This window comes from Protopterus annectens, chromosome 3.part0, assembly GCF_019279795.1.
Source record: "Protopterus annectens isolate FY-2018-M chromosome 3.part0, PAN1.0, whole genome shotgun sequence".
Taxonomy (NCBI): domain Eukaryota; kingdom Metazoa; phylum Chordata; order Ceratodontiformes; family Protopteridae; genus Protopterus; species Protopterus annectens.
In genome coordinates this window covers 679393870-679417031 of record NC_056731.1, presented here as the reverse complement: position 1 = coordinate 679417031, position 23162 = coordinate 679393870, and the positions used below count along the sequence as shown (strand labels likewise).

General features: G+C 38.2%; 1 protein-coding gene across 1 annotated transcript in view; it reads left to right on the top strand.

Annotated features, from left to right (window-relative positions):
* ADAMTS16 (ADAM metallopeptidase with thrombospondin type 1 motif 16) overlaps positions 1 to 23162 on the top strand; it is a 1625291-nt gene that overhangs the window by 654494 nt on the left and 947635 nt on the right. Inside the window, exon 12 of the mRNA XM_044065078.1 lies at positions 12170 to 12318. Within this exon, the coding sequence (XP_043921013.1) occupies positions 12170 to 12318 (149 nt within the window). The remainder of the gene's footprint in view (positions 1 to 12169; positions 12319 to 23162) is intronic.

Here is a 23162-nt window from a genome sequence, read left to right as displayed (position 1 = left end):
GTGGTAGTTCGTCTTTTTTATGGTGATTTCGGCTTCTTGGAGTTCAAATGTGGTTTGCCAGTCAATCTCTTGTGAGGTGATGATATCCTTACTAATACTTACCCACAACTGCCAGTAGGTTTAAAGATATAATAGACATTATACACAGGAAAGGTGGGAGTGGGTTCATTGCTCTTAAACCATGTTTCTCTAACTACACATATATGAATGTATTCAAGTTGCAGGAGACCCTCAAGTTTTCATATTTTTTGTTCAGTAAATTATCCTTTAGATATTTTAGTTGTAGTTGCTGTACTTCAAGTGTGGACATGAAAAATGTTAATAGTGTAGTCTTTTGAAGTACTACCCATCACAAAAGGGGTACAGGTTATGTTAGGGATCCTGGGTCTACCTATTTAGAGTTCCAGGATTAAGCTGATTTTTTCTGGAGGAATTTGCCCCAGTGAGGATGATGAGGCTGATTGGGGTCCTCAAATAATTCTGTTACAGTGGTTCTGTAGATGATGCAGGAGATGGGGGAATTGCTTACAAAACATGCATCATTCCCCCATTTCAGTGTTAAAAGAGGAATTAGTGTACCAGAAAAAAAAACCTGGGTTGTCTCATTAGATGACATATTGAAGAATACTTGTATATAACACTTGTATGGGCCCAACCAGACATGATGGTCATATACCTAAGAAAACTGACATACTCTTTTCCCAGATAGCTTTCTTTAGTGCCAGACACCCCACACTATCATAGTGGCTGCACTGAGACAGACTTGTGGCCCAGTCCATAACAGTCTGTCCCCCAGCTGAGAAATTACAGGCTCTGCAGTTCTTTCATAAATGCAAAGAATATCAATCTTGTCACTGCCTAACCCATATGGTGTGGTTCCACAGAGACATTCTGCATAAGAGCTCTGATATACTTAGCCAGCTAACCGATATTTACTCAAATTCACCTTTACGATCCAGGTAATTAGTGCACCCACTTTTATTTCCCACCTGGCTAGAGTATAGTGACTCTGATGCCAGAAAAGAAGTAGGTATGGTAATGGCTATATGCAGACAACAATGTCTGTGACTTTCCACATTTGCTGAAGATTCAATGCATTCTTTGTGGTCTTCACATTCCTAATCCCATTGTTTGTGTTTGAGGAAAATTCTTTGTTTGAAGAAATGTCAAGGCCTTTCAGTGTCTGATATCATCTTCTGAGCACCTTTATATTTATACCAGTGAAAGCAGAAGAGACAGTAGAGACCTTGCTTCCAATGGGTTTGGTAGTATGAATAACAATAAAAGCTGTATAGTCATTAGTCTTCTGAGTGCTAACAGCAGCAAGGCTGCAAGTGTGGAAAAATGGCAGGCTGCAGCTTCTATTTCTACCTGCTGTACATCCTAGAAACTGAGAAACAATGCAGTAATTTTTGCAGTCCAGCATACTCCTAATTAATGAATGAATTGATCTGTACGTTGTATTTTTTGTTAATATCACTTTTCAGAGTTTTTTTAGCCCAGCTGCATATCAGTAATGCTCAAGTACATTCACATTTAAAGAGAACCACATGTAAGATTATTTCAGAATGACTGTTTAGTTATAGCTATAATTTGAACAATAATTTAATCTTTAATTCACACATTTGGTCATTGCTGTACTTGCACCACATCTCATTTCATAGTGATTTTGTTCATTTATATGTACTGCACCATATGCATACAATTTGTAAACAACGTTAGCGGTATTTATGGTCTACGAGAATTACACAGTACATAAATCATGATCTCTTTGTAATTTACAGGTGATACAACCTAACTGCTGCAACTCAGTGTGATTATGTCTAGCTGATGTCCCCAGTGGTTTGTTTAGGAAAGATATAACTGGGCACACAGCCAAATATGGGTGGCAGGAAAAAACATGTTTGGTATGCTGATTGGGTTGTTCACCTGACTGCATGGCTCAGTGACTATGCCCCAGGGAAAGAAATGTGAATGTCTCTAGCCTGTGCTATGCTGTATAATACATGCCTGTTGGCAATAATATGCCATCCTTTAGATGATACCTCAAACCAAAACCCCATCTTCCTGAGATGGTGGCAGCTCAAGTGGATGTAAAAGATCACATACCACTGAACAAAAGGAGTAGGGGAAGTTCTCTGTCTTGGCCAAAATTTCACTAGTCAGTACGAATTCCACCTCAAAAAATGGTAGCAGTGAGAAGAATGGAACCCAAGAACCAACACTGACACATGTTACATAACGGGAGCAGTATATGTATGATGTCACTTTTTTCATATGTTTTGGCTTATACTCAGAGTTGACCATCAACTGCTCCCAGGAACCTCTCCTTGTTCACTGGGTCAACCAAATGTGAAACACCACCCGTGGAATTTATCTGGCTCATTTGGGCGTGGTGAAAAGATCAATACACTCCAGAGGCAATGTCATATTACTGCCAAGGAAGGATTTTGTTGTGCAAAACATTTTTTCTTCTCTGTCATGCACTAGTACTGTCCAGGGATGGACATGGAAATGGAATCAGTGTGCTGGTGTATCACCCTCTTCCTTAGCAACTCAGTTAATGTTCTACCTTCCTAAGGATAATGCCCAACTGCACACATCAAATATCAGCTAGAAATTATCCACAAGGTTGCCCTAAGTGCACAACTATCCTCCTACAACAATGCCTAAGATGCCTATCTTTGACGATATCTGCAAGGTGTGTGTGTGTGTGTGTGTGTGTGTGTGTGTGTGTATGTGTGAGTGCACGCGCACATGTGTTTGTATATGAGTTTACATGTGTACGTGCACATGCACAGGTGTGTGTGTGTGTGTGTGTGTGTGTGTGTGTGTGTGTGTGTGTGTGTGTGAGTGTGTGTAAAAGTGACTAGTGCCACAATGAGTACTTTGGCCGTCTCACAGTGCTTGGCTATGGTCGTGTTCTTGGCTATGAATGCTCCTACTGCTTGCCCTCCCCCATCCCTATGTAGGTTTATCTGTGCACTAGTTTCTTCCAACATCTCAGAGATGTGTGATTGATGAAATAATCTTCCTTCAATTTGCCAAAACTGCATCCATGCTTATGCATCTTGGGATAGCGTATCAGTATTTGTGTCCTTGTGTAAAACAATCAATGCATCTTCAGATCGATAAGCCTTGTCAGGGGCAGTATGAGTCTTTTTGTATGCAAAAATAATGTTACCTATTTTTATCTATGGAGACACACAGTATTGGCAGGCACATGTATAACTCTTCTGTGCTACAATAAAAAATAGTGATTATCAAATCATTTTCTTTTAAAAATAAGCCATAAAATTCATCTAGATCTTCATAATTTTTAATGGTCTAGTGGCCTACATATCCTGGCTGTATAAGTGGATTTTGACATGCAGTTAGAAGTGACCGCTGCTCTGAACCACATCTAGTTTAGAAACAGTAGTGTACATAGAAGGTTGGTGCAGCTTTTGCTGAAGGCTTGGAATAGTGCAGTTTTCCTGACAATCAAACCACACAAGCATTGCAAAGAAGTCAGATAAAGCCTGAATGTGTGCTGCGGCCACTGTGGTTATCATTACTTTAACTTTCCTCACAAACCTCAAAGATGTGCATAGAAAGTCCCAAGTGTATCGAGACTGAGAATGGTGTTGTCATTATTTCTTTTGTTTTCCTCCCAATTAAATCTCAAAGCTCTGTTCAGAAGGTCATTATAGTGTATATGGGCTGAGGATAGTACAATTATTATTTCCTTAACTTTCCTCCCAGTCAAATCTCAGTGCTGTGCAGAGAAGGTCACTAACGCTTGTCTAGGGGCAGTGTACTATCTAGGTCCTACAATTTGCAATATAATACTATTATATTTCTTTTTTCATACTCCTAAGTACTGTACAGAACACCAGATATATTTACAGGTAACTGCATTTTGAGGGTAGGAATGCTTATACTCATCTGACAGCAAAGCAACAGGATGCATTTTGTTACTGCATTTTGTTTGCCCTTTCACTTTCATCCCAGTCTGACATCAAAGGTGTGCATGAAAGATGGCTCTCTTTTAAGACCAGAGAGTGAGGAGGCCATGACGTATATACGTATGACAGCAGCCATTTAAAATGTATGTATCTGTACTTTCAGTTTCATTCCAATTGAACATGAAAGGGATATACAGAAGTGTGTATTTTTTTTGTGTGTGCCTGGGGGTGTGTAGGGGAGGCGAGGGCAGGCACTGTTGTCACATATGATTTATCTATCCTTGGAATCATTTTGATTTTTCAGTTTATTGTGAGCTACTATTTTGTCGGCTTTGAACATTAATATTGGGCACAACTTATTTTTCCTCATAAGAAAAAATAAGACTGAACTTCTTTCCTTACTTATGATTTTTGTTCACGCCATTATTAGATCCGAAAGCTGGAAAAATGCTAAAATTCTCCTCAGACCATCTATAACCCATGGCACCCCTGGTTTAATTTGGTTGTTTCTCCCATAATTACTACAGTGTAGTTGTGGCCAGTGTGGGTGTGATGAAATGATGCAGGAAAAACAAAGTTGAAGAGTAAAATTGAATATTTTCCCTTAGTCGTTATTTTTGTTCAGGCCATCACTGGATTAAAAAGTTGAAGAAAAAGCTTTAAATACAACTCAGAGTATCTAGAATCTTATGGATTCTTGAGACCTTGCATCCCACAGGCCCTCAGCTGACTTTGTTATTTCCTCAAGAGTTATTACATTACAGTCTTGGCTAGCTGGGATATGTTAAGAATGTATGAAAAAGAATAAGGCAAAATATGAGGAAAGCAAGAAAAATGTGATCTGAAAGATGTGTAGAAACCAGGATGGATGAGAACAGGGGTATTAGTGGGCAGTGGGGGAGAGCACCAAGGAGTTCTTTGCCTAGGGTTCCATTTGGACTAAGGCGTACAATGGCAGCAGGAACTGGTAATTGAATCTCTAGAACCACATAGCACTTGAGGCAAAACTAATGTTTCTGCCACTCCCTTGCCCTGGCCATTCCAATATCTGAGGCTATCACCTGCACAGGCCTTAAAAGCATGGATCATGACATAAGTTACACCCCTGTATCCTCCATTGTTTTTTCTCCAGACATGCAGACAGTGGCACCTGGTGTTATAAGAGGTAAGAATTAGACAAGTAGTACAGGAACTTCAATATTATTATTTATGAAAAGTACCTTATAAAAAGCCTTGTTCTAAAGAATTGTACAACTAGGACGTAGATGTTACTTAAAATTTCTAAATAATCTAAAACTAGAAACACATATTTCATTTTCGTAAGGGAATGTCTAATTTTAGTTTATATATTCATAATTTATCAATAAGTGCTGGTTTAAGAACTTCTTTTCAAATCTCAATGGAAACAAACATTGGAGCTTTCTCTAATTATAACAGAAGTAAAGGAAACTATCCTGTGTGTTATTGTTCTCATTCTTCAGTTAAAACACTGTTTTCCCTGTTATTATTTCATCAGAATCCAATTAGGAGTGCAGCATTTTGGCAGTGATCTGCAGGCATCAGGGTTTGATATTCTCTAGCATGATTCATTTCCTGTACTTGCACAAACCTTATCTGTCGCTGTCTTTCACAGCATAGGTTGCTTATCTGATGTAAGTATAATTTATTCTAGAATTGTATGACACCTTTCCTTTAGTTTGCAGATTATTACTCAGTTGTGAAGTTTCATCCCATTGTACGGTCCAAAGGATCAGGCCCATTCTTTGCAGTCTACTCCTGAACAAGTTTAACCAATGTTCATCCAGCTGGTTTTGTCCCTTTAGTAATAAGTGTAGTCAGCTCTGGCTCATTTGATGCACAAACTGCAGTTAATCCCATGTCTAATGCAAATTCCAGCATGGTGATGCTTACTTATAACGCTAATAACTATAGTTGTGTGGCCAATGGAGCTGTATTTTATAACTATTCACCAGAATAGCTTGTTAAAGCAAACAAAACACATGCATGTGCACACTCTCACACACACACACACACACACACACACACACACACACACACACACACACACACAAACGCACACACGCACACACTTGGCAGATAACATGAACATAAACTTTATCAATGCCTCCTTTTTGACATTTATTGCCATTTGAGTTTGAAACCAATGAAAAGCTAAAAAAACTGAAGAGGACAGTGCAGGAATTGTTCACTGTGGGCATTCCTGTCTAGCTGATCCTTTGCAAAAATCACAGATGCAGTGTAACCAGGATGAGAACTTATCTCAATGGCTTAAACCAGATCAGTAATGAAAACAACCAACTGTAAGCATCATTTGTTTGGCTAATGGAAGCAGTGCAGTATAGATTCACACCACTAACAGGTGAACAGAGGGAGATTATTGTAGTTACTCATGAGCAGAACTTAGTCCTCTAGTTATTGTCCTGTCTGTGACAGAGGAGATAGTAAGTGGCAGGTTACTAGACAGTGTGGAAGACCATTCTTCTCTAGACAGTCTAATGGGACATTGCCACAATACGCAAAGGAAAGTTTAGTTCAAGGGAATTCGCTAAAGTTTGTCACCACACTTCTTAATCCCCTTCAGAGTGGGAAGTCATGATCCAATGTAATTATCCTACCACTGTATCTTCTCTTGTTAGAGCCATCATTGGATACGATTCCCTTTTGGTTGCTACAAATCCAGCTATATTGCTCTGCTGGAAAAGCCCAACGATTTCTAGCCAAGAATATTAAGGGCCTTAAATATGACCTGTGTGTCACATTTTGTGCCAGGAAAGACACACTCTTATTTAATTACCTTTTTTTTTTTTTTTTTTGCAAAACCAATCAGTTTACAAACACATGCATTAGTATCTAAATCTATGCCAATAAATACATAAGATTCACTAGAAAAATAGGTTCCTAGCCCAACATATTCCTAGCCTTTGGAATAAGCTGCCAATACAGATCTAAGTATTACTTTAGCTACCTGTAAGGCTGGTCTTCATGATTAGATGGGTAAACACAAATTTATAGCAGTATTGTCATATATAGCACTGTTCGAGTTTGGAGGTGAGAACTATTACGTTCTAGAAAAGGGTGGCAAGAACTCTTTAAGTGTGTCTGCTTAAATGTGTATATAGCTAGCCATCTTATGGGCTACATGATGGCTGGCCTTGTACTGTTCCTATGCTTCATTTTACAGGCTGAGAAACTCTTCTTCACTGAAAGGTAGTCACCTGGAGAGAAGTGCAGCAGTTCATGCAAAATAGAATGACCGAGTATTCCACCATTGGAAAGAAAAGATGTAACCTGTAATATTCACTGCTGTTTTGCCCTTTCACCTTTCCCTGAAAGTCATTTGGTATAAAACCCTGTGTAAACCTCAGCAGGTTAAATATGTCATGTATAAAATAATTTTTTATATAGTCTCGCTTCACTCTATCCTTTATCTGGTACAATGGGAAACTGTAGGCACTATGTCATTTTCTAGGAAACTTGCTTGTGTATCAGATAACACAAATGCCTTACTGGGTACCTGCACTTCAGGGCAGGAGCCTATCATCTTCATTTCAGGGCTCTTCTCAGTCTGTCTTTTTCCCCCAGTATATTAATCAGGAATATGGCAGTGATGGTTACTTAGCAATATTTTCAGTCTGTCAAGGTTCTCCTCATGTCTGTTGAATTGGCTCCTTGTAGTCCTTCCTTGATACAGACTGATTCAGGTAGGGGAGTTTGTTCTGGAAGTGATTTTTTTCCTATGGGAAGTGCAGTCATTTCTAAGATGTCTGAGTACCACCCCACCTCCACACATGACTGTATAAGGTAAGGGCCATTTTGCATGACTGCACAGAGTGAGTACAGTTGCCACATGAAGGAGTCTAACTTTTGCCATTTGTATCTGGGATCTCACTCTCTCAGCTACTATCCGAAGCTCATGACTTTAGGTGATAATGGGGACACAGACTGATTAGCAAATTAAGAGTTTTGTCCATGAGTCATGTCCTACATCACTACAGTCTGTTACAATACATGCTGTATTACTGCTACTATACCTATCACCTTGTTAATCTCCCAATCCCTTCAACATTTGCTTGGGAACAAGACCACAAAGATACTTGCATTCCTCCAACTAATTTTACTTGCTTTCCCTTCAGCACCAATGAGAAAGCCACTTTTTTCCAGGACAGGCACATGACCTATGATCTGGAGTTACTAATTTTCCTTCAGAATGCTTCCCACTTAGCAGTAAATCACTCCAATGCATGTAGATCACAGTGCAAGAATAGTACAAGGTCAATTGGAAAGGATAAAAATGCCACTCTCGCATCTCCCAACTGCGTGCACTCCAAACTATGGCTGTACCCTGATATCCTGTGCATGAAAATTTCAAATAGGAAGGAAGACCAAAACTCATATTTTGCAGAGTTCCACACCCACTCTGAACTTAACACAAAATTGCAGACACAGTTTTCATTTCATAGCTAGATGGAATGAATTAGACACTCTCCGACTTGTAATTTAAGTTTATTCTTTCACTTTTGATATTAAACAACAATCTGTGATATACCTTCTGCTAGTATACATACATGCATGTGAACTACATTATATTGCTAGCTTTTATATTCTGTGGTAGAAAATCTTGCATATATTCCCTCACCATTACACTGTCACTATAAGCTTGTTTTCTCTGTCTGTATCTACTTCCTTTTAAAATCACCATCCCATACTAACTCTCAAAACCTTTTTAAATTCCGTGTATACATTAATCAACCTCCTTCATTTGTCATCTTTTCTACAACACACAAGCAAACTTTTCCCATGTTGGACCTCCCATCACCATTCAATTTTCATCTCTTTTCCCTTTACCAAAATACCTATGTTATCTTCCTAAGCCTCTGCAGCTGACAAAGCATGCTAACCCCACATGTGATGCATCCTTTTTCTTCTTTTAAATGTAAATCTTGTACAAGAGTGTAATCTCCCTTTCTCTCTAAATCTTCCAGACTCATCTTTCCTCTTCTCACTACTTGTCTCGTGAACAGTTAATGTGCTTATTTGTAACATTAATCATTAAGTAGAAGCTTTCCTCATGCCTTCTGTTTTTTTCCTCAGGCTCCATTTCCATTTCCTATTTTTCTGCACAACCTCCCTGTTATAAAGTGTGGTACTTATTCTTTAAAGGCATTTCCCTTCTGTAACCACTTACCACTTCCTTTTATGGATATTATTTCTGTATTCTTTAAAGCCATTTCCTTTCTGTAACCACCTACCACTTCCTTTTACGGGTTTTCTTCCTGTATTCTTTAAAGGCATTTCCCTTCTGTAACCACCTACCACTTCCTTTTATGGATATTATTTCTGTATTCTTTAAAGCCATTTCATTTCTGTAACCACATACCACTTCCTTTTATGGGTTTTCTTCCTGTATTCTTTAAATGCATTTCCCTTCTGTAACCACCTACCACTTCCTTTTACAGGTTTTCTTCCTGTATTCTTTAAAGCCATTTCCCTCCTGTAACAGCCTACCATTTCCTTTTACGGGTTTTCTTTCTGCATTCTTTAAAGCCGTTTCCCTCCTGTACCAGCCTACCACTTCCTTTTACGGGTTTTCTTTTTGTATTCTTTAAAACCATTTCCCTCCTGTAACCACCTACCATTTCCTTTTTACGGGTTTTCTTTTTGTATTCTTTAAAGCCATTTCCCTCCTGTAACCACCTACCACTTCTTTTTACAGGTTTTCTTCCTGTATTCTTTAAAGCCATTTCCCTCCTGTAACCAATACCACTTCCTTTTATGGGATTTCTTACTGTGGAATTGAACCATCTCTTCTACTAGTTCTTCCTTCTCTTATTCTGTATTTTATTCCTTTATCTGCATTACTTTTCATCACCTTTCTGTTCATAAAAAAGATCCCGTTTCTCCATTTTCAACCTTTCCTTTTTCTCTTTCTGTGTTGCTTTTTCTGTCAAATTTCCTTTATATCTCTTGCCATAATCTTCAGTTGTTTTCCTCATTATATTGTTTTTATTTTACTTCATTCTGTTTTGTTGCAGTTTTTATAGCTATATGTACAAAAGTTACATTACATTTCTTTGGTGCTCCATTATGACAGTTGTATCTAAAACGATTTTGTGAACCAGGTTTACAACATTTTCGGATTTGTCCCTTGCAAAATACTTGCGCTATGTTGTATCCTACAAAAGTAGCCCAGGTAAATGCAATGGTTGCTAGTATTTCATCGGTTCATAGGTTTGTAATAGGCTAAATGCAGTTGTGCACCATTTTAATCCTAGCCAATGTCTGTTTCAAAGGTGGGAATCAAGCCTTGTACATTGTATCTGTGCGGTTAACACATTAACCATTATAGCAACCTCCCATCCCCAACTTATTTCATCAATAATTTTGCATTTAGATATCAGGCATACTCCCAGTTCCCAAATACTTTCATTACTGTCTCTGTCTCTGAGAACCATGCAGTGATTATAAAACTGTAGTATTACCTCATTCACATCTACTCTTCATTTTGTATTTATCATTGTCACTCATTTCCTATTGGTTGGGATAACAAGAAAGCTTGAAAGCAATTTGCAAATTCATTTTCCTTCAGTTGTTACCACTTCTTCCAAAACAATTCCAAAAAACTTGCTTTTTTACTTACTTCATAAGCATTTTCCTCAGAAACTATAAAACATGCATCCAACTTAACAGAAACAAATACAATATCTCAGTAACAACTCCCTTATCGCAAACATCTTGTCTGGTTCATCATCCAACACTTTAATAGACTTAAATCTTACCACATATCCTAGTGATACAAAAAAGATGTCTGAATTGTTTCTGAGACTCCTCAAACCCAATAGTGGGCTTATACAGTATGTATTTTTACCTTTTACAGTACAAATATCACATCCAAGCCACTACTGTTGATTGTTATGTCAATCAGCATGTTTTCTTCATCTTCCACATGTACATACCTGTCCACTCAACCATGTTCTGACATCATAAGCATAACCATATGCATATGCCTGTCCTCAGAACCATGTTCTGACATCACATGTATAGCCATATGCATATGCATGTCCTCTCAACCATGTTCTGACATCACAAGTATAACCATATGCATATGCATGTCCTCAGAACCATGTTCTGACATCACATGCATAACCATATGCATATGCAGGACCTCAGAACCATGTTCTGACTTCACATGCATAACCATATGCATATGCATGTCCTCAGAACCATGTTCTGATATATCACAGGCATAAATATGTGCAGAAGCATGTTTTTAAGATCATTTTGTTGCATACAGGCATAAATATGTGCACATGCATATCATCAAGACCATGTTTGGACATCAAAGGCCTGAGCACCAGGGTCTGTATGTTACAGGAACATGTTCTGATATTACAGGTGTAAACAGTACATGTTCAAGTCCTCAGGGGCATGTTCGGACATAAAAGTTATAGGAATAGGCGTGTCCTGAGGACTGTGTACTGACGTCATTACATAGTAAGCTCATTCATTTCCTCAGGACCAAGTTGTCATAATCATGTATAAACATATAAATATGCATGTCCTGATATCACAGGCAGAGGCACCAGTAGGTAAGTGTCTTCAGGGTGATATTCTGACACTGCAGACATAAGCACTGTTACATTCACATTTTGCTTGTACTCACTAATCATCACTGTACTGTAATCATGAAATAGAGTCTACTCCAAATAACAGGAACATTTCAAAGGTCCTGAGCACAAGCCCAGACATTCCATTTTAGTGAGGCGTCCTTGACACAAATGGAGATAACTGTGTTACTTTGCATAATGCATGAAATAGTTAAGCTGAGTAAACCATTGACATCTACATTTCTTACCTGCTTATAATGTTTTAAATATAATACTATTAACCAAAATGTAAAAAATGGACAGAGACCATTATTGTGTACAAAAATCATTTAAGATTAAAGACTGTTTATATTTGCAGTAAGTAATGCAACTGACCTACCCTACATGTCACAGCATTCCTGGAATAATTATAACACCTGCCATGTCATGTCTTATTCCTTTAATACTATTGCCCTTTCTATGCATTTTTTTGGCATGCAATAAAATCTCAGTCTGCTTGATGAATTCCTTTTAATCGGTATGAATTAGTGATTGTACTTATTATGAGCACTGTGATCCTGTATCATGTAACTGATATTTCTTTTCTATTTTCTGCAGTGGTGTCGTCGGGGACAGTGTGTAAAATATGGCGATGATGGTCCAAAACCGGTACATGGGCAATGGTCTGGTTGGTCCTCTTGGTCATCTTGTTCACGGACATGTGGGGGAGGGGTTACTTACCAAGAACGGCACTGCACTAATCCAAGGTAATGTCAAATACATTTTTAAATACTTTATTCATAACTTATAAAAGTAGTTATGCCTTTGTTTTCATTAGACGCCTAAAACAAGTATGTAAAAGGGACAAAAATCATTTACGTATTTTATCTGTATTAATTTCATGATAAAACATTTTTCTGGACACACTAAAAGCATCTCATTAAAGGAAAAGCTGAACCATAAGTTAATGAAACTATAGCATTAAAAATGCTAAATGTGTTAATTCTATGTTAGCATGGAACTGCAGAGGAATTCTGAATGTCAAAACACAAAACATTCAATTGTATGAGATAAATGACATAGCCATCAGAAAATACTATTGCCCATAACTCAGAATTTTTCCTCTAGTAAAAATTAGGACTGTCAGATATGCAGAATCAGCCAATATGCATGCATGTGCGGACACACACACACACACACACACACACACACACACACACACACACACACACACACACACACACACACACAGTAAGCAAAATGTGGTAGTGAAAGAAAAGTGGACAAAACATTAATGAGCTGGACATCTACAAAGTAGTTAGTTCCTTCACCACGAAGACCATGTACTTCATGACAAATTTTATTATAAACAATTTAAAAGGATAAGCACTTTTGTGTTACTAGCTGCCAAGACTTCATCAGATAAAGAATAATTACTATTAACTGCTTATAAAGCTATAAAACTCCCATGGCATCTAAAAAGCATAATATTTAAAAACACAGTCATGAATTTTCTTAACATCTAAAAAAATGTATGAATATAGACATAACTAATGTAAAGAAAGATGAACATACTCAACTCATCTATGATGCATAATCCTTTCTGTTGAATGTTTCAAATGGGAAGCAACAAATATGTAATAAATTATAATTTATTTGCAATATGCTTTCTGTTTTAAAAGACAAGCTACGGAAGTCATTTCATTTAATCCAGGTAGAGTGTTCGCATTTAGAAGCATCTGTCACTTTAACTCTTGTTTGTCACACAATAATCCCCAAGGACATCCTCTTGGGCTCATATTTACTTGATCCATTATAACACACTTAAAAGAATGATCAGGATAAAGTGAAACGTGCTTCCTTCCTTCCTTCATGTTGTTTCGTTTCTTAATTTGATATAGGTGTTCTATGTAAAGACTCGTACATCTTGGCAAAGATCAAAGTAATATACTATCTAGTCGTGCAATTATATATATTTTTTACTGTAAAGCAATGCCCGTTGATTTTGAACCTACTAAGCAAAAACATGCATTTACAATAGTAATGTGTGCTGCACATTCTCATGCTTAACTCATTGTCTTGTACATTTCTTGTACACATTCTCAACTAGTGACATGAAACTCAAGCTCTTTCTATATGTAATTATGGGTTAATCACCTAATTTCATACTCAGATCATTATTCTCAGTTATAGTAGGCCAATTTTTATTTAACGTAACTTTAATAATAGTACTATCTAGGGAGTAACTGGAAGTGGAACTCATTTTATGTTTATTGTTGGCATAGAGTCCGGCTAAAGTAATGGGTGCTCCCTCAATGTTATTTGCTTCCCCAATATTCCCTAGTATAGGTGTGATATGATGAATCTTTCTTAATCTCTCAGATAGCGACACCTACTACTGATTATAGTGCACTGCGTGCTGAGAAGTTTAAAGTCATAAAATGTCAGCATAGGCAAGCAAAAATTTGAGAGGTATGGAATAAAGATACCTAGACAGTTCCAGTAGTAGAAGGATCTACCTGGCTAATAAAAATAATTTTCATGTGAGCTTAAAAATGCTTCATATACATGTAACCTCATATGAACTGCAGAAAGAGGTAGTTCTAAGTACATTGTGATTGCTGAGAAAAGCACTTTTGGCAACCATCAAAGGGTGAAGCAATACAAACTTCATGAACATTAATCGTATCCTGACTCAGAAATGGGGTCTATTCCTGTGAAAATGTTAGAAACCCTAAACATTTGGTAAAATTAAAAAAAAGGAAAAAAAACATTCACATACAAGTGTTTGTGTGTGTGTGTGTGTGTGTGTGTGTGTGTGTGTGTGTGTGTATATATATATATATATGGTTCTACCTGACATATATATATATATATATATATGTATATGTATATATATATATATATATATATATATATATATATATATATATTATGCGTGGTGAACGCACGCTAAAGTGCAAGTAAGGTAAGTGTGATAGGGGGGGTATGTGTTTGGTTAGGGTAGTGAATGTGTATGGTGAGTTATGTAGTGAATGTGTTTACGGTAGTGGTAATAAGTGAGTTAGGGTTAGAGGGACGGTAGGGTGGTGGAAGTAGGAGGGCGTGTGAGTGTCTTTTAGGGTTAGGAAGGAGAGGGGGGTTAGGAGCTGTGGTAGTGTAAATGGTTAGGTTAGGGTTTGGGTTAGGGTTTGGGTTTTTAGGTTGTGAGGTGTTGTGTGTGTGCGAGGTATTTAATTGTGTGTTTTTGTGTTGTGTGTTTTGGATGGGGATGTGTGTAGTTGTTTGTGTGTAGTGTGTTGTGTGTGTGTGCGTGGTTATTTGTGTATGTGATGTACCGCCGTTAGCGTGGTGCTATTTTGTTATGTTTTTTACATCGGTTTGCGTTGTAGGTGTTTTGGTGTGTGGCCATATATCTATATGGATCCCATTCTAATTGCCAAAATTACATTACTCCGAAATACACTTTGCTGAGACCAGTCCTCCGAAGTTACAGGAGTCCGAAACGTCACTTTGCCAAAAGACAAAATACCGAAAAGTCAATCACTAATACCAACAATGCACTCTAAAACATATCCTTCAATTTTTCCCTAATTTTTGTAGGGGGGAAAACTCCTCTTCACCCCTTGCAAATTATATATACCAACTCCAAGATCGCACTGCAGTAACAACAAGACTATATTTGCCCATCCATATTGCAGTATGATCTCCGTTTACAGTATAGGAGTGCTGTATACTTTTTGCTTTCCACAACGTACACAGCTGTAGACCTACATGCTTAACTTGTATGGTGCACTAGACAGCCTGGAAGCAGAAATTTCGCAGAAATGAAATTCGGCAAAGTGGCATTTTGAACTACTGTAACTTAAGAGAACTGGTCTCAGCAAAATGTAATTTCGGCAATTAGAATGGGATCCATATATATATATATATATATATATATATATATATATATATATATATAGGTTCACTTTATAACATCGAAATACTGAAATGTCGAATTTCAGTATCTCAAAGCTATAAAGTCGAATGTTAAAAATAGCGAATGTTCATAATCGCGAATTTGACGTATGTCAAAAATATGTCGAATTTGCGGTTATGAAGTTGCGCTATGTAATGTCCGGGTTTGTGTTTTGTTGGTGCGGTGCCGTGTTTGGATGTAGGTGTTATGTCAGGTAAGTGAGTGTTTTGTAAGGGTTTTGAGTGGGAGTTAGAGTGTGTGTGAGGGATTGGAGAATGTGCGTGTGTGAGTGAGCTTTTGTGTTGTGTTTGTGCGATCTCGGAGTTAGTATATATAAGTAGGGGGGGTGGGGAGCGCATGGGGGCTTGCCCCCCTTCTTATGTGTGTGTGAGTTGTGTATGTGTGTTGTTTTTTTGTTTATGTTCTGATGTGGGTGTTGTGTTGTATGTTTAGTGTAGTGTGTGCGGTGTTTTCAGTTATGTGGTTTCGCGGTTTTTGTTTGTCGGTGTTTCGTGGATTCGGTTTTATAGTCTCGAGATACTGAAATTCGATATTTCAGCATTTCGAGGTTATAAAGTGAATCTATATATATATATATATATATATATATATATATATATATATATATATAAAAAGTCAAACCATTTGGCTGGGAAGAGCATGCATGCTCCACAGAAGCCAATGAATAAAATTTAAGACTTAACCACAAAGTTAGCAACAAAGTGTGACAGTATAACATAGGCAACTTACCACCAGTGGTAGCTTCTGGTACTCTTTCTTGCCAGACCACTGTACAAGCACAGTAGCTGGCTATGAGGAGCATCAAAAAAATACATTACAAATCTCATCAAATGTTATATTTTGTAATGTGATTATTGAAAGTATAAATGCTGTATAAATGATTAGCTGTATTGTTTCTAAACTGCAGCCTGCTGAAGAGTGGTGGACAGTAGCCATCATTTAATACTTTGTACATGTACATAGAGCTGTAAGTCGCTCTATCCATAACAGGTAGCCAGCTCATCGAGCTGAGAGTAGCACAGAGATGACCTTGTTTGCTAGCTAGATGAAGGAATATAACTATTTTATTCTAAGCCAGTTGAATGAACACAGTATCATGTATGCTTTATGTCCATAGGACCTGCAAAGGGAATGTTATGGGCTATGGCTAGAAGTGCCAGCTGGTAGGCTGTGGGCACTACTAACTGCTGTATTCTCTCACCCTCTAGCCCTCCCTCAGGGTCTACTCTCTATAACAGTAACCTTTTGTCCCAGTATACAGATTCCCCCTTTCCTTGAGAATCAGGTGCCTCTCTAGCTACCTCCCTCAAGCCTTGTAATGTGGGGTCTGAGAGATGACCTGTCTCAACTCTCTCTTTGTAACCCTTCCAAGCTCCCCTTCCACAGGAAGTCTGGTATCCTCTGACAGCAGTCCCTCACTGTCACCCTGGTACTCCTACTCACCTCTGTCCTGGCAGTCACTCTGTCCAAGGGAACATCAGTACCCACCAGCAGCTGTGGCTCACCTTCATTCTCATTGCTAAATGGTAGCTCCCTCTCTGAAGTAACCACCTCAGCAGTCCTGGCTTCAAGTATGTGGTCTGTCTGGGTCCTCCCCAGGCTACCAGACCCACATGTCTGTCTCCAAGCCTGACTGCATGTAACTGCATGCGAACAAGGTACTGCATTATCAAAATCATTCCCTATTAGGACAATTACAGGGATATCCTCAAACACACCTGCATGCTTGCTTCCTTTTCCAAACTCCCAGTCAAGATGAACCCTAGCCAAGGGTATTTGGAATGGGGTCCCTCCTAAAGCTCTGACTGGAGTAGACTCCCCAAGCAAATAGTGCTCCTCTTTAACCATTGGAGGCTTCACAATGGTTAGGTCAGAGGCTGTGTCTCTCTTAACAGTGGCCTGTCTCCCATCTACTAAGATAGGATATAACCTCTTGTGGTAGTTTGGTACCCTTGTTGTCTCCAGACAACTTACTGCTGTCATTTTGTCATTCCCACTTACTGGCTCCCTTTTCTTTGTTCCCACTTTGCCTCCATGGACATCTATATGCTACATGGCCCCAGTGGTTAGATTTAAAACATTTAACCCTTGATCCTGGCCATGTACCCGAACAAGTGACTTCCCCTGTTATTGACAGACTCTGTTGAGGCAGATTAGGCTGCCCACCATGGGTTCCCTTATACCCATGTGCAGCACTGGATATCCCTTTCCTGTGCAGTGATGCCCTGTTTGCTAAGTATACATCTCCTTTTTTCCATAACTCATCTGCAGTGTTGCATTTTCTATCTGCTAACCAGATTCTGATGTCCTCAGGCAAAGTGCTAAGGGCTTTTTCCCTCACCAAAAGGTCTGACAGCCCTTCAAAAGTGGTGACCTGACACTGACACACCCACCTATGAAAATAAATGCTTAACTCAGCAATATAATCACACATACTTTTATCTGCCTTGTGTCTGTGCTCAAGAAACCTTTTTTATAAGCTTCAGGTGTTAACTTAAAGTACTCTAATAAGCAATTTTAACTGTATTATAAGTTAAGCAATCAGTATCAGACAATTCAGAAACAGTAGTTACGTCTTTAAAATGGAGTAAGGGGGTCAGGAACCGTACCCAGAGCCCTTGGTCAATATTATACTGTTTAAATACCCTGTCAAAGATATGAATAAAACTATCATTCTCTGTAAATTGTGGAAGAAATTTACTGACCTTTATTGCTTCTGGGGTCTGGTTATTGTCTTCCCCATTACCTCCATGACTTTGGCAAAGAGTCAGCATCTCCTTTTTATGTTGCCTTTGCCTCTCATTTTCTTCAGTCTCCAGACATCTCAGTCTCTCTGCTGATTATAATTCCATTTGTTTCTCCTGCTGTAGTCTCTCTGCTGATTCTAGTTCCAAATATTTGGCTTCCATTTCATGTCTCTTTAACTCCTGATAGGTTTTTTAAATCCTCTGCGGAAAAGGTGAACTGTCCATTTTCTGAGAGCTGCACATCTCCAAGGCCAATCTGGTTGTCTTCCTGGTTGCTGGTCTGTGATGCAGCTGTGATTAAGGCTGCAATCATTTCCATTTTAGTCAGGTTGGCATGCACCAGTCCTTTGGCTTGGCACATTTCAGACAATTGGCTCCTTGTCAGCTTGCCATAATCCTCTGCTGAGATCCTTGCCTGCTCTCCATGACTAACTAAGCTAACAAAAGATAAATAAAACTATTGTGATATGAAAGTCTGAGTGTCTACCAAGTGGATCCTTGAGAGTACAGACGCATTCTTTAGTGACCACTGTTTACAGCCTTTACAGAGTTCAATATCCACAACACTGAATCTCAGTGCGTGATGTGGTAATCCCACCACTGCCAGCCAATTAATACGTGATGACCCTCCACTGGACCATTAATCAAAGTGCCTCAGTCCTCACCACTGTCACCTGTGGGGGAGACGTTCACTGAGAGGATAACAGGTACACACACACAGCATTTACAGATGCAGCTGTCTGCATCAAGTGCAGTTTTCCTTAAGAGCACACAGAGACCACAGTCAGTTTGGGGCTGGTTTCTCTCTCTTTCTCCATATCCCCAATAAGACTCCCCACTGGCACAGCTATAAAGTTGAGATCTCAGCTGAGTGACCAAGCCAAGACCTCCAGCACCCTGTCTTGTCCAACCAGTGCTTCATGTCCCTGCCCAAGTGGCTGACACACACACTCTTTGAGGTTTGATTTACTTGAATACACAACTGGGAAACGCTGTCACAGCTTTACTAGTTATGCCCCCTTTTGCCCATAGTATAAGGTAGTTACTACTGCCACCAGTCACTCCTTATGAGCTACTATAAGGCCCTCAGCAAAGGGTGTCCAATCTCACTGTGTAATATTAACACTAATACAAATGGTAGTTTGACCAAGAGCAAGGTTATTAGGAGTGGCCCACACAGTGTCACCAGATAAATATGCAAGTACTCTCAAAACATAAATATCTGTACACAGATCAGCCACAATGAAAGGTTTAAATATATTTAATAATAAATAATAAAAGAGCAAGACAATACTAAATATATATTCACAGTGACATCAGAGTTCAAAATGACAGGGAATATTTGAAATACCATTGCAGTACAGGCTCACACAATTAAACTAAAACAAAATCTAAACTAAACTTTGCTATATTCCTGACTATATCTAAGAGAATGATAGTATTCCCTAGTTACTTAATTAGAGCAAGGCAGATGTGGTGAATGGTTCTTGTTCTTGTCAGGTCCAAGACAGAATGCAGAATGCCCTGTCTCACTGAGAGACTTCTCAAAATAACATCTAAAATATTACTGCTGGGATAACTTGCAGAATGACATACTTTCTGGTCACCTGACTTCTAGTTCTCATGCAAACCACCATTGCTGGCAGCTGGCAGTATTTAGCATCTAGCTGTAAAAATATTCATACAAGGGCTTCTGCTCAGATTTTTGGCAGGTGCTAGAAGTCATAAAACAATTGCATTCCTTCATGCTTCCAAAGTAGCAATTAGTTCACCCCAAAGACAATACAAAAAGCTTCCTAGTACAGAGTTTGTGTCACTAGCTACATTGAAGCATACTTATATCCTAGTCTATAAAGTAATTTAACTTCAGATATTTTTCCAAAGTTTGTTGGACTGAAGTTAACCCTCTGGTTTCCTCTGTTAACATATACATTTAAACAGTACAATAGTGCATGTACATTTCTGTTATCTTCCAGTAGGGCTTACTGTGAGTACATTATAAGCACAAGCACTTTACAGATACCTTTGCAACACAAACATCTGTACAGAGCAGTTTGATATACACATGACATTCAGTTCTAATACATTTGTAACACAGGCATTTGTATAGATTAGTTTGATATTCACAAATGAAATATGACATAATGACATAATTATTTACAAAATTCCAGCTAGCTATGCTGGCAGTACCTCCTTTTGTCACATTCAGAATGGATAACTTTTTGTTAGACTAGGTCATGACAATGCTATCTGCATACATTATATAGTTAATCTTAAACAGATCCCAGGGTAGATCATTAATACGCAGTGACACTAATCTAGGGCACAGAATTGAACCTTATGGATTATGCTATGCTCCCAGTTTGACTAACTTAACACACCAGTCCATTAAAAAAAATAAACGGCTAATGTCCTTCTTGTTCACACATTGGTTTAGTATATGCAGAGAAACTATCACATAATCCTTTCACGCTACCTCATCACTGGGTCATTTTATTTTCCTGTGTACAAAATCTCAACATTCCGTCATTTATATGTATTTATTACTTGTAATTTCTAACAGTTTTGTTTTCTCCTTATCATGCCCTAGTACCTTTCTACTTTTGTTTTTCTCCTAATCCTGCCCCATTGCTTTTCTATTTCACTCCTTCATTTTCTTATCATCCTTCCTATGATCTTTCTTTTCTACTATCTACTGTTTAATATGCCACTATCTGCACCATTTCCTTACAGCAAGCTTTTAGTACTTAATGTCTGCATTCTGTAGTACGTAATCTGATTTTTTTTTGTCATTTAGAAAATACTTCAGTATGCTGCTCAAACATGCCTATATATTTTTTCTATCCAATTATTATGTATTATAGCAATAACCCATGCCTGGGTGTGGGTAATGCTGGATTTACCCACGGTTGGTGTGGTTTGGTCATGAGGCGGCCCGGTGGCCAAACAAAGCCAACCGTGGGTAAATCCAGCATTACCCACACCCAGGCGTGGGTTATTGCTATTATACAATGACATTATTTAAGAAAAAAATAATTACTTTTCTTAAATAACGGCATTGTATAATGCCTCCTTGCTGCCCTTCTGCAGCTGTCTGGTATTCTGCGGCAGTTCTGATGTACTGCACATGCGTATGCCTACGCAGTACATCAGAGCTGTGGGCAAAAGCAATGAAGAAAGCAAGATCTCCGTTGCTTTTTACAAACTGTTTCGCTATGTTAAATGGGTTTAACATAGCGAGACAGCTTTAAAAAAAGCAACGGAGAATCTCCGTTGCTTATTTTAAAGCTGTCTCGCTATGTTAAACCCATTTAACATAGCGAGACAGTTTTGAAAAAAGCAACGTAGAAAGCAAGATCTCCATTGCTTTTTACAGACTGCTTCGCTATGTTAAATGGGTTTAACATAGCGAGACAGCTTTAAAAAAAGCAACAGAGAATCTCTGTTGCTTATTTTAAAGCTGTCTCATATTAAACCCATTTAACATAGCGAGATTTTTTGAAAAAGCAACGTAGAGAGCAAGATCTCCATTGCTTTTTACAGACTGTTTCGCTATGTTAAATGGGTTTAACATAGCGAGACAGCTTTAAAAAAAAGCAATGGAGAATCTCTGTTGCTTTTTTTAAAGCTGTCTCGCTATGTTAAACTCGTTTAACATATCAAGACAGTGTTGCTGTAAGAGTTACAGTAATGGAAAAAGTCTGGGCGACCGGACCTTTTTCCATTACTATAACTCGGATTTACAACGTGCATGCTGACCAATCAGCGTGCACGTTTTTGAATATTAATGGGGGTCTTTGTATAATCTACATTGATATATTGTAATATATATTAGATAATGAGGCTGGAAAATGAGCAATGCTCATTGGACTCTTGACATTCCAGAGCAAGATTTTAATGTACAGGTAAAGCCAAACGAAAACATGAAGTATTACAAAATCACAGAACAGAAACAGAAATCATCTCCAAGAACTGACATTCCCTTTTCTCTCATTAATCATGAGTCTTGTACAGTTAGCAACAGAAACAAATAAACAAACAAAAAATCTAAACAGAACTTAACCAAACAGAACAGAGGACGAAAACTTCTAACCATTTCTAAACCCTCAAAAAAAAAAAAAAAAAAAACAGGACAGTGTCTCTACTCATATTCTTTCACAAAAGTATGGAATTCTCTCACCCTAGCTACTAGATCAATTCCCAGCCTAGCAGTCTCCAAAACTTTGTTAAAACAGTATCTAAATAACACATGACTATGCACCTGCACTGCTCCAGGTTAATGTCACTTTTCTATATCTGTAATGCTGAGCTCCCTCAACTGTTTCGTCCTCTACAACTTGATACTAACTTGTTTTTTATCTTGACACTAACGCATTCTTAGACTTCACCCTTACTCTGCTAACAGTCATCATTTGTAACAAGCTTTTTTCACTCTTGTTTATATATAACGATGTGCTGTCTTTGTGGAACTGTAATATATGTCTACCCTTATTTGAACTTATGTGATGAAACTGTAATGCATTGAGTATTTATGTTACTACTTTTAGATAAATCTATATTTGGAGCTTTTCTTCCCAGACCTCCACTGAAAACAGGTTCTGCTGACCCAGTCAGACTATCCTGGTATACAAATGTCAAATAAAATAAATAAATACATAAACACATAAATAACATAAAAGGACTAATCTTTTCCTTCTCCCTTGCTAGTCAAGGTTCTGAGAAAGCCATGGTTAGTGACAGGGGAATAAATAAATAAATACAATCATCTAAGACAAGTGTCTGAAGGAACAGCACAGGCACGTATGTCTTTTTCTTTCCCTTCGCTAACTTGTGCTCTTAGAAAACAAAGGTTAACAGGGTGGGGGAATAAGTAAATAAATAC